At 36.2% G+C, this 12810-nt stretch overlaps 1 protein-coding gene across 4 annotated transcripts in view; it reads left to right on the top strand.

Moving 5' to 3' along the window:
* Positions 1-11452, top strand: part of prdm6 (PR domain containing 6) — a 30635-nt gene extending 19183 nt beyond the window's left edge. For 3 of the 4 annotated variants that reach the window (XM_073868186.1, XM_055168493.2, XM_055168492.2), the window contains 2 exons: positions 4357-4533; positions 11191-11452. In XM_073868186.1, the coding sequence (XP_073724287.1) occupies positions 4357-4533; positions 11191-11305 (292 nt within the window). In that variant the 3' untranslated portion in view covers positions 11306-11452. Of the gene's footprint in view, positions 1-4356; positions 4544-11190 lie in introns of all 4 variants that reach the window. The other variant, XM_055168494.2, reaches the window with a different exon arrangement.
* Positions 11453-12810: the final 1358 nt, after the last annotated feature.

Below are 12810 nucleotides of genomic sequence, written 5' to 3'. Positions count from 1 at the left end.
CATTGTTGACTCAAATTTGACTTTTAAAAAACATATCAAAAAAGTAAATGGAATAATTAAAAGGAATCTCTTCAATTTTAAGTTGATTAGAAATCAGATGACTATAGAGGCAGCTAAACTTTATTTTCATTCTATGATTTTAACACACATATCGTATTGCTTGACCACCTGGTCTCAAGCAAATGTAACCATTATGTCATTAATGCATAAAGTATATAAACATGCACTGAAAATTTTGGATAAAAAATCTTACAGTTATCATCATTGCACTATCATAGAGAAATATGGTTTATTAACTTTAGACAACTTTCTTTTTTTTTCAAATACTTGTTTATTCTTTAAAATTATAAATAATCTTGCACCACCACCTCTTAAACAATTTGTGAGCTTGCGTGGACCTACAAGTAACATAAGGACCACACGAGCATCACTTAGGCGGGATTGCACAAGTGTGTTTAGGCATTCCACCTTTGGCCAAACTGCTTTCTCGGTAAAAACATCAGGGTTGTGGAATAGCATCCCTGTTAGTATTAGACAAAGCGCTACACTCACCACCTTTAAATTAGGCCTTAAGAAATGGTTGAAAGCAAACCAGCATTGTGAACATTTTTAGTCATTGATACTTGTCTCTGTGTTTATTTGTGATTTTTTTTTGTTTGTTTGTTTTATGAATTATTTAGTTTAATTGTATTGTTATTATTATTATTATTACTTTTATTTTTTGACTTACAACATCAACTGCTGTCCAGGGACAACAGATGTAAATTAGCCTTGTGGCTATAATCTGGTCCAATCACATATTGTGCATTGTCCCTGTCAAATAAACGTAAATACAAATACAAATACAAATACAAATATCAGACTCATTTTGGATAATAAAGTTTATTGTTAACTTGTTAAACACACCTGCCTACATAACATATCTTTATCATGTCATTTTAAGTGTTGGATCACCACATTTGTGAGTGATCATTGCAAAAAATGTATTTATTTATATATAGTAGGATCAGGCCCGGGGCAAAAGGGGGCATTGCCCCCCTCAGATCTGATTTGTGCCCCTCTGTTTCATTTTTGTATTCAGTGAGTTTCTGGTTACCTGTGCTGTGCAGTTGCGTATGGAGTGTTTTATGGACCGCTGCATTTAAAAGTATGTCTTTCCAAAGCGAGATCTCAGTGTATCATTGATGGTATAAGGTTAAGCCCCCTCAAAAATTTCACATGCCCCCTCAGTCATTTCATTCTGCAGCCGGGCCTGAGTAGGATATTCTGTTAATGTATATAGTGTATTCATTACAGTATAATATAGTGTAGTATATGTGTATTGTACTATAATATACCCCTAAAGAATAACGGCTGATATATCGTTATTTGTCTTTTTTACCCCGTAATATCTGTATCAGCATTGGCCCAATAAAATGCATATCGGTCGTGGTCTAGTAAGTACCATATAAGTTTCTAAACAATCTTTTCACAGTCAAATAATCGTGACATCAAGAAGACACAGTCACTGCTTTAGTCACCACCCCGAGCACGTTCACCGTCCATCACTCCACCCCCTTTTTTTGCCGAACAAACCTCCAAGAAATATCGCACGCACCATGTCGAGAAAACGCTGTTCAATCGATGGATGTCTGGACACGAAATCAATGCACAGGCTTCTGAAAAACATGAATATACTAGAACAATAGTTAATGTTCATTTATTTTAAAAAATCCTCAACAATTAGTTTGACTTTAGCCGTCTGTTTGAAACATTTCACAAGTGACTGCTTCAGTGTGGCAGTTCAGTGCTGGTTTCTGCAAGAATCTCCTCATCAAAGATGGTGCAGTCCCTACGTTGGGTCCGACCTCAAATCCACAACCCGTAAGTAAACACGTTTTAAGTAAGGCTGCACAATAACTTGCACGCGATTGTTGAGTAGTAAAGCGTCATCACCTGCTTTCAGAACCTGCTGCCGGTTGCCGCTTCTAAAAACAGGTGATGATTTACTACTAATCAAGAAACCGGCTTTACAGACGTACAGTAGTGCGCGAGACATTTGCATGCGCTTTATTTTGCAGCCCTAACTTTAAGTTAGATTATGGAGCCAGAGAAAACTGAAATGATATAATGTAAACAGTTATGCACTGCTAACGTGATGCTAACTTACATGTTTTGCAATGGTACAGTCTTTGGTAGCCACAATTTTAATAGAATATCTGTTGGAAATCAGATGTTGTTTGTTTTCTTAAAGGGATACTTCACCGATTTAGCATTCAGCTTTGTATCTGTAGAAACCCGGCAGTATTACTGAATGACCATGTTTCCCTCCCTCATTTCCCCCTGAGAGGAGAGATATCTGCATTTTGGTTCTGCAAAAAAGTCCTCCGACGATGCAAAAATCGTCATATTACATCATCGGAGGACTTCCTTGCAGAACCAAAACGCAGACATCTCTCCTCTCAGGGGGAAACGATGGAGGGAAACATGGTCATTCAGTAATACTGCCGGGTCTCTACAGATACAAAGCTGAATGCTAAATCGGTGAAGTATCCCTTTAAGTTACAGACACCGGCCCTGTTGGTGATGCTTTTTTATTGAGTTAAACTAAAAATCTCTTAGTCTCTGTGTCTCTTGGTTTACCAACCTAACATTTAGTGTACAGAAACTAAGATTTAGTGTATGGGTGACGTTATTTCAACTGTGTATTTCACTCATAAAACAGGCCAATCAGAAGAGAGGCTCATGAATATGTATTATTATAGGCCAAACGAACTGTTCTTAGCAGAACTCCTGAAAGAGGAGCTGTAAAAATATATAGAGATTGTTTTTGGTACTTTAACTGCAAATATATATTCTTAAGAACATCATAACCTAAAATAAACCTCTAGAAAGCTTTGAAATATGGGACCTTTAAAGTAATATTAAGTTTTTATTGTTGTTAATATGTCTATGTGGTGTTTTTAATATGCATTAACACAAACCATGTGCAAAATCATCATTCAGCAATATTGCTGCTGAGTATTTTCTCCCAAAAACTGGAAGTTTTTAAAAGACAGACCATGGTTAGAAATTGCCTCGTTTTCCTACGTCACAAACATGTAAACAGTCACGTCAACACAGCTGAACGAGTGGATCAGTAGTTGGAGTCATAGATATAATGTATGGATGCTGTATAGACTCGACACTGAAACGATTGCAGCATCATCAGCTCTATGTGCCGTGTGAATGCTCTGATCTGTTAACACTTTCACTGCCATTCATGAGTTATCTCATCAATTAAGAGAAAACGCTTCCCTGCCAATCTATATTTCTGCTATTATCCATTAGGTGTTGCAGTTACCCAACTTCTAAAACACTGAAACATCCACTGATCCAAAAACAGTAAAAACTCTGTGTATGTGTTGATCATCGCTCTGAATCTGATCTCTAACAAAGTCCTTTACAAAAATGCAATTATCTCAACTTTTTGCTCAAAATTTTGTATTTTTGAAGAAACTTACCCATATTTGATAGATGATAAAAAGAGAAAAATTAAGATCGGATGAAACTTTTTTTTTAAAGCAGAGGGTCTGATCTTTCATTTGATATACTGTATTTTTATATACTTAATATTAATATTTAATATTAGATTATGTATTTCATATTAAATATGTGCAGCAAACTCACAACACACGTTTGCATTGTGAAATCATCAGCTGTGTGTCTGGAACTGCTGAATCTAGGTACAGATATATCTATGGTCCCAGCTGGTAGCATATTCATAGATCACGTATACTAAATAAGGTCAGGGTATAACATTCAAGCTACACTAGTTAACATTTGAAGTGGATCAAACAAGTTAATGAAAGTTGTCCTAAGACAAGAATGGGTATTGTTTAAATTTTTAAGACAGCTTTTATGAAAGGTTTTGATTCACTTTAAATGTTAACTATAGTGTATTTTAAGACAAATAATCATCACAGACAAATCTTTTACGTATGCTGCTGATTATGAAGCTGACAGATTAGTTTGAAGGGATAAAACCAATTTAAATCAAAGTGAATCGCTGAATGTCTTTGATTTATGAAATATTGTATATCATACATGATGTCAAATAAAACTAAATCTATTAAATAATACATTTACTGTTTCTTATAGACATACAGCACAGAAATGTTTGTAAGAAGCTGGTTTAACGTCTCTTACTGTAAATGTAAAGTTGTGACAGATTATTTGAGATGTTTTAGTTTGATAGTCAGTTTATGTTTTGTCATAATGAATGTGTAGTCAGTGATGTTGTGTTGTGCTGTGAGATGTTGATAGATGGATGAGATTGTGTTGTTGTTGGCCTGTTGTTGATGAAGGTCATAGCAGTGTTTTGCTCTGTTTCTTCAGACCGTATCAGTGTGGACACTGTTCCCAATCCTTTTCTCAACCCTCGGAGCTGAGGAATCACGTGGTGACACACTCCAGCGATCGACCCTTCAAGTGCGGCTACTGCGGTCGAGCGTTCGCCGGAGCCACGACTCTTAACAATCACATTCGCACACACACGGGAGAGAAGCCTTTCAAGTAAGTAACCGTGAGTACCATTCATTCTTAGAAACTCATCCTGTTTTACTGTAATGTTTACTGACTGATCAGAGTTTATTTTCACATGACTTCATCCTACTTTCAGTGAGTCAACATTTACTTCTTTATTTAGTTTTCCACCACAGACTGTCAGCTGTCGCATGCGTACAGAACATAACTCAACACGGTTTTAATCATTTATGACATGAAAATATTATTGTCTCGGTCTGAAGGGCTCACACAGCTGCCTAGATTTCTGTACAAATCCAACAAGACTGTTAATATAAGTCGATATATAAAAAGAGTTTAGATGCAAAACCCTTAAAGTGCATCTGACATGTTTTCTTGTAAATAAGAATTTATTATTAGACTCACATGTTTAGGTTCAGTCATTTTACTTTAATGCCAATAAAAAGTTAGTCAGTAATTGAGATTTTCATGTTTATAAAATGTCACTTTAGTCATTTCATTGGTGTTTAACACATTTGACAGATAAATGTGTTAAATATCAATGAAATAAAGCTTTAAAGGCCTCTAAGCTTTTTGACAAAAGCTTTCACTTCTAAATAAATCCACTTTTTTTTGGACAGAACATGCACTGAAAAAAAACAACTTGTAAAATTTACTTCAAAAAATCCTCCTAACAATTTGCACAAACTTTTTAAGGTAAAATGTACTGCTTTTTTAAAAGTACAACTACTAAAATAAAATAAAATCTACTTAATAATGCATGAAACATTTGTTAAATATTAAATAAATGTCACTTAATTATTTTTATTTTAGAAGTTAGATGTTGTATGGTAGATTGTATTTACTGTATGTTATTTTTTTTAACATAGTTGTAGAGACTTAGTTACTCCCTAATTAGGCATTATAACACAAAATTCATGAGTCAGTCATTAAATAAACTTGATTCTCCACAGAAACATGAACTGTCAGTACTGTGTAGAGAAATACAATAAAATGTTCCTAATAGGGTTCATGTAAGTAAACACTGATTACCTGAATGGTGACTTCGCAAACTGATCATTTACAACAAAACAATATTATAAATATAAGAGCTTAAACCCTTTATGACATTTTATTAACAAACATTTAAGTCGTTAAAGTTCTTGTGTGAAAAAGCATAAAAAAATCAAAATATTCAGGCGCAAAGGATTATGGGGGTTCCTTACAACATGTGCAAATTAATTTAAGTTCATTTTACTTGAATGTTTTAGTTTAATGGATTTTATACACTAGAGTTAAATGAACTCAGATTTTTGACTTGAACGCGCTTAAGTTTTTGATTAAAATTTACTTAATTATTTTAGGACTATGTGCAGTGACTATAATAACACAGTTAAATAATACAAGAAAATATAAAATATGACTTACTATTCCCACACAGTTCATTTTGTACATGGAGTAATTGTGTATCGTCGCTGCCTGATGAAACTCACGTATGTCCAAAACGGTAACTTTTCAGAAAGTGAAAAAAACACCGTATATCAAAAGCAGTTGAATGTAGCGTTGTCATACTTGGTACGGCATATTTACATGTAACCATAGTCTTGCCAGTGTCATGATATAATCCACATTTGACCAAAATTGAGTTTAAATGGACATGCGTGCATATTTTACAGTAACTTTGATCGATACGCGTTCTTCCGATCATTAATTAGAATGGGCAAGTCGCGTTTCATATTGACAGATGAGTACGCTCAGTTTATTAAATAGCCTACGTCTTGGTTAAATACGCTTACTTTATTTAATATTAATTATAAGTGTATTAAATGTCTCTTGCAAACCATTAAGGGACAATGAATCAATACACTGACATGGTAATGCTACACAACAGGGGCGTCAGTTTGTGTTGAAAAGTGGTGGGGACAAAAGATCAGATAAAAAACATTACTGCAGGACGGGAAAAATATTGAATAACGCGCATCAAAAATGGGCATAGCGTATGCCAGTCAACAACAAGAAAATACTCAGCATAAATGTATAAACCCTCAACAATGTCGAATGCACACATCACACATGTAACAGTCCCTGCAACACCAGCTCAACCGAACAATGCCAAAGCACCATACCGTAGAAAACAGCAGCGCGTTTAATAAATGATTACAATGAATTTCATTACACATGTAGAAGAAAACACATCATAAGCATACAACGCAACATATGTGACCCTGGACCACAAAACCAGTTTAAAGCATCGCTTGATTTTTCAGAACATTTTAACCAAATGCTTTCAAAAAGTGGTGGGGAAATCCCCAGCGTAAATATCACCAATGCTAGACAGATACTTTGTTTGCACAGTCCTACCGTAATTAAGTAACTCCTAGATGTTAGTCTGGCGTCCGGGGGAAACGTTTACCTCGAAGGAAAGTTATTGTCATGTTTATTCGGCTATATCCAGTGCTGAGGTTCGATGAAACTTTACGAGACCGGCGAGATGCTTCACAGGCGGAAGATATGTGGCATGATTGACAGCTTTGACACCAAACGGGTACGTGAAAATCAGATGACATGATTTCACAAGTTTTCATTGGCTATTTAGGTATGTGACGCATACTGTATATGGAAATGAACCTGGACATTCAATCTGTCGAAAAATCTCAAAATCGGCAAAATGAACATACGTGAGTTTCATCGGACAGCGACGGTATGTATCATCATTTAACTTAGGAAAATCTAGTTTTCTATGGGGTGGTTTTCCCAGACAGGGAAATAAATGTAAGAGCTGTCCAAACTTAAAACAACTTGCACTGACATATCTTAAAATACACCAGTGTCCTTTGTTTTGCCTCAGAATGTACACATGTAATTTTTTATTAAGGCATGTTTGTTATATTTCATAATTAAACTAAGGCCTAGTCCTGGCTTAAGATAACACTCCAATAAATGTTAATATTAGGCTACTATGTAGAAATTATGAGGGTTAGTCTAATATTTTTTACTACATCAAAAAGTGTAGTAAACAGTTGCCGAATCAGTAAAGATTAGAGGCTGCAGACTGCATTCTCATCAATGACGTTAACTTTCAGCTCTAGACGAGTTAAAAAGCACCACTGGGTTGGGTTGGGTTCTGGTCTAATTTTGTCTGTTTTTTCTCGGGTCAGGAAATTATTTATGCATGTCGGGTTCGGGTAAAATGTACAAATGAAGAAACTGAAGCACAAACTAGGGGGCGCTGTGATGTCTGTGTGTGACCGCCACATTCAGGTTGTATTCAGGTGCAAATACTTACAAGTTTGAATCTGATCTATGCTTGTTTCACATTCATGCACTTAGAAGACTTCATGAAAATTCATTATGACGCTTAACAGACAACAAAGCAGGATATTCCTGAATGGCCTGAGGCCGGGATTAAAGGGATTTGAAGTGAAAGTATTTGATGAATGTATAATATGTGCTGAGAGCATTCAGTTAATTTTATGATTTCATTTTTGAAGGAGGTGGCATTTAACGGCTTTTGCATCTGAGTTCCTCATATGTTACTTAAACTCGACTCTTTTTAATGTGATGTCACTGTAAACGATACATTGAGTTTTTCAATAAAGCTTTAAAGGTACAAATACAAAAATAACTTCACTGCTGATTTAAATTTCCTTTAATATACTGTTGATGTCTGTCTGTGTCTGTTTGTCTGCACAGACAGTTTTTATTGCTGTGAGATTCAGTGACAAATCAAGCATCTAATAAGCAATGAGTGTCATCAGCACTTCAGGAGCTCTAGAGAGACAAAAGCACAAAGACATTAATGACTACAGCACACAAATCTTTACTCAATCAATGCACTCAGTTCTTCTCATTGTGCAGAATCAGTCTGTCATCTTCTCTCCTGCACATTGTGATGACCGTCCGTTACCTCCTGCTCAGCACTTTCATGTTTCTGGAAACATTTACAAACAATTCAACTATTACTCACATTTGACCTTTAAAGTTTTGATTAAAGAATTATTACATCAGCTTTCAAATAGGTTTCTTCAACAGATAAAACTGACACAGACAGACAGACAGACAGACAGAACCGTTTAAAAAAATCGAACACATTGTTTTCTATGAGTATACACATACCAGCGCCCCCGACAGGTGACGTCTGTCTGTTGCGCCCAGCTTTGACTCAGGAGGTTACTCAAATCCCTGTCGCATCACTCACATAGTTTAACATTAAATAACATCATATTTGTCCCAAATCAATAACGACTAACATTGGCTGCTTACGTATATTTTGCATTTTGAAGTAGACGCTATCTGACTAAGTTTGCGTTATTTAATGTACACTTCCGGTTTACGATACTTTCAAGTTGTCCTAGACGCGACTCGACACGGCGGGCCCTGAGCTGCGCCTCCCCTTGTGCGACCCCCTATAACAGTGGTTCTCAAAGGGGGTACTGCATGGGGTACGTGAGAGAAATTGGAAACTAGGAATAAATCAATAAAATAAGTAAATCATGATGATAGTGTTTTATATGACATTAGGACTACACATAGATGCATTAAAAAATCATAAATTTAAAGCACACTGTAGAAAATGCATGTGCGAGTTCAACCGGTTGATCTTGTCTGGCGCATGCGCTAACCTTTCAGTTCAGCAGCTTCAGCAACGGAGATATGCGGAGTCTGCTCCTGTTATCATTTCTTACTTAAAGTTTACATATATACTTATATATATATTATTTTTTTTTTCAAGTAAGTGACATCAGTCAGTGTTGTAAATTTGATTGTGTTTTATTTGGTTAAATGTACCTCATTAAAGCTTCCATAATAACATTGGGAAAGCAGCTGTAATCCACACAAAATTGATAATTCAGGTTTATTTTCAATTTAATATGAATGTCAATCTATTTAAATCTATCTTTATGCCATATTTGTTCAAATGTATGTTTAATTGCATGTGTGCAAATCTGATAATAGCGCATCACGGTGATTCGACGGACGCACACTCATTTGTAACCTGACACCGCTAACTAGCTGCAGTAGCAGTAGCAGCAGACTAATCTTTAATACTGACATATTCAACTTGTAGCTTGCAGTTTATACTTTGCTATATTGTTACTGCTTACTGCTGTAAGTTTAAACCTTTTGTGAATATATGTTCAGTATCATTAACAGTTTTTATTGAGACCTGAATCCAAAATCAGGAGCAGGATCTGCGCAAAAATAATTTAAGTTAGGAGAGGTGGCTTTTGAAAAGAGGATGCAAATCAGATCCTCAAAAATACCAGCAGTTTCATGATGAGTAAGCAATAAACCTGCTCTGGAGCATCAGATATAATTACTGTCTTACTCTTATTTCACTGTATTTTAAAGCTAAATGTTGTTGTCTGGTTAAAGGGTACTCGGCTTGAAAAAATCATAAAAAGGGGTACTTCAGCCATAAAAGTTTGAGAACCACTGCCCTATAAGACGTCTTTTAAAGAGTTTACTTTTCGGCTTTGTGTTGTTTCCAGACGGACCGTTAAAGAACGCGACACACATGGAGATATATAATATAATTCAACCAATCAGAGGACGACTTCAAAGCTGCTGAAGTGTTTTTAGATAAGTGTGCCGTATGAATCAGACATTCAGCCAACGGTCCGTGGTGGATTACTACACGCTGTGCTAGCACAATAATATGCATTGATTAAACAAATGATCTGCAAAATCAGATACTTATAAGACTGTGTTTGTATTATAGCAAACAAAACACATCACCACTTCCAAAGTGTCCTCAAGCGCTCGTTTTTACACCAACACCTGCCGTGTTCAGCTCAAGATTGTATAAATGAATGACATAATGTACTCTTCACTGTATACGAATTTTCTGTTTTGATTTGACTTGTATTTTAAATTAGGCATTGAATTGTGTTTTAGAAGTGACCAATATGTCCTAAAATGAATTAATTCTGTGGATGTTTTTTTCTTGCAGTGTATATCGGTGGGTAAGGCATTAAACCTTTTTACTGTCAAACTCTCATTCATTATAACTTAGGAGGACGCTGCAATATTTCATCAATGTTCATAATAAAAAAAATACTTAGAAAAACATGAAATCCAATATTATGTTTTATTTTTATCTAACATTTATGCTGTGTTATTTGAATGTAGTCAACTTGTTCTGATATAGATAATATAGTCTAGACCTCCAAACTCAAATGTCAAACTACTGATTCTGCTGTTATATATATATAAGACTGAATGTCATTTAAACCCACAATCTTATTATTTTAGTTATAAAGCTTTAGTTCTGCTGGTTTGCTTTACTGTGAGCAGCAGCTGTAACGCGTCAGTATGAAGGTGAATCAGATAGAGAGACACGTACGCGTGCGCTGTCACGAGGATCACGCAACGCTCGCCTTTGATCAGAAGACTCACGAAAAGCGCATTTTGTTCTTTATCTAACGTGACAATGATGCTCGCTCTCATCTGAAGCGCGTCCCCCGGGACCCTCCATCCGCTCACATTATTGACAGTTTGCGTGTGTTGTGAGGCGCTCAGGCCGTCATCAGGAGCGCGGACGCGGGTGGCAATTACACCCAGAGACGCATCCACATTCAGAACGCTTTAAAGTGTCAGCTGTGTTTAAAGGTGCTGGAGATGAAAGATGTTCTGTCCTCACTCACTCACCATCTCTCTCTCTCTCTCTCTCTCTCTCTCTCTCTCTCTCTCTATGTGCGCGCGCAGGTGTGAGAGGTGTGATCGCAGTTTCACGCAGGCCACGCAGCTCAGCAGACACCAGCGGATGCCCAACGAGTGCAAAGCCATCAGCGAGAGCAGCGAATCAATCGAGGTGGATTAACGGATTGACCGCGCGGAATTACACGGCATGATTAAATGTCACGGACACTTAAGCAAAACCAAAGATTTCCTCAGAGAAACACTCAATCACACGCGCAAAACCAAAAGCACTAATAAAATAAGTGAGATGTTAAGAGATATTGATCCTGGCAGGGGGAGGGAGGGGGCGGGGTAATGGGCGGGCCGAGGACTGTGGCGGGTGGGACATTATTTATTAATGTGTTAGTGAATCAAGATGTGTTTATAAGACCTGAAAATAATTAAAATACCTGCAGAAAAGAGTTCTGGCGACATATAACACACACACAGTATCTCTCTCTCTCTCTCTCTCTCTCTCTCTCTCTCTCTCTCTCTCTCTCTCTCTCTCTCTCTCTCTCTCTCTGTGTGATTGTGTGTTATTGCACCAGATAGAAAGCATGACTTGATGAGGGTATAAACTGCTTTCACCAAAATGAATGATCATTGTACAAACTGTAAATTCTGAATATTATATTTCTCTCATATCATGCTATAAGGCACTTTTGACAATTATTTAATTTTTCAAAATGCACCAAAATGTATAGAGGAGAAATCCCAGAGTTTGCATACAGTAAATCTTTTGCTTTATAACTGAAAGTTAAATGTTGTCTTGCGTTCAGATGAGTTTTATGTGACACGTTATACAGATGAAGTAAACACAGACTGAGCCATGAGAATGATTTCACTTCAGTTTCTGCTCATCACAGTGAAACTCGTCTTCTTATAAACTAAAGGAACCAAATGAAACGATGTGCTTCCTTTTCTACAGACACAGAATCTATTTTTTTCTTCTTTATGGAGTCGTTTGAAGCGGTCAGCTCAGATAAGAAGTGTGATTCATGTCAGATATTCATCAATTGTGTGATATTTTTTCAGAAAAAGCTGAAGTCCATCTTTGACTTTTTGTTTGCATGGGTTCAACATTTATCTTTGTACATAAACAATAGGCCAAAAGTGTTCTTGTGAATAAAGTATTGACCAAACTTTGATTAAACATTAGATTGATTGTGTTTAATTCATCGTTTTATTCATAGTCACTATTTCTTTTAAACATAACACAACTAACATAATCACAACTGTGAACTGATAATAGATCCATATTAAAATCTTTGTTTTACTGTGAATTTCTTAAAGGATTTCTCCACTTTCATCAAAAAGTCCTGATCATTTCCTCACCCCCATGGCATCCAAGATGCCGATGTCCCTGTCTGTTCCGTCAAGAAGAAATTCAGTTTTTTGAGGAAAACATTCCAGGACTTTTCTCCATACATTGGACTTTAGTGGACAGTTTTAATGCAGCTTCAAATGGCTTTAAACGATTAACGGAGACATTTGAGTCTTATCTAGTGAAACTATCATCATTTCACAAAAAAGCATTTTTAAACTCTAACTTTTCATCTTGCACTAACCGTGTGACGCGCCAGCATGTCCTTACATATTACATAATTACGTGGAAAGGTCACAGGTTACAAATGTGAAACACACTTG

This window comes from Misgurnus anguillicaudatus, chromosome 5 (assembly GCF_027580225.2).
Source record: "Misgurnus anguillicaudatus chromosome 5, ASM2758022v2, whole genome shotgun sequence".
Classification (NCBI taxonomy): Eukaryota; Metazoa; Chordata; class Actinopteri; order Cypriniformes; family Cobitidae; genus Misgurnus; species Misgurnus anguillicaudatus.
This window is presented reverse-complemented; position numbering and strand designations above follow the sequence as displayed.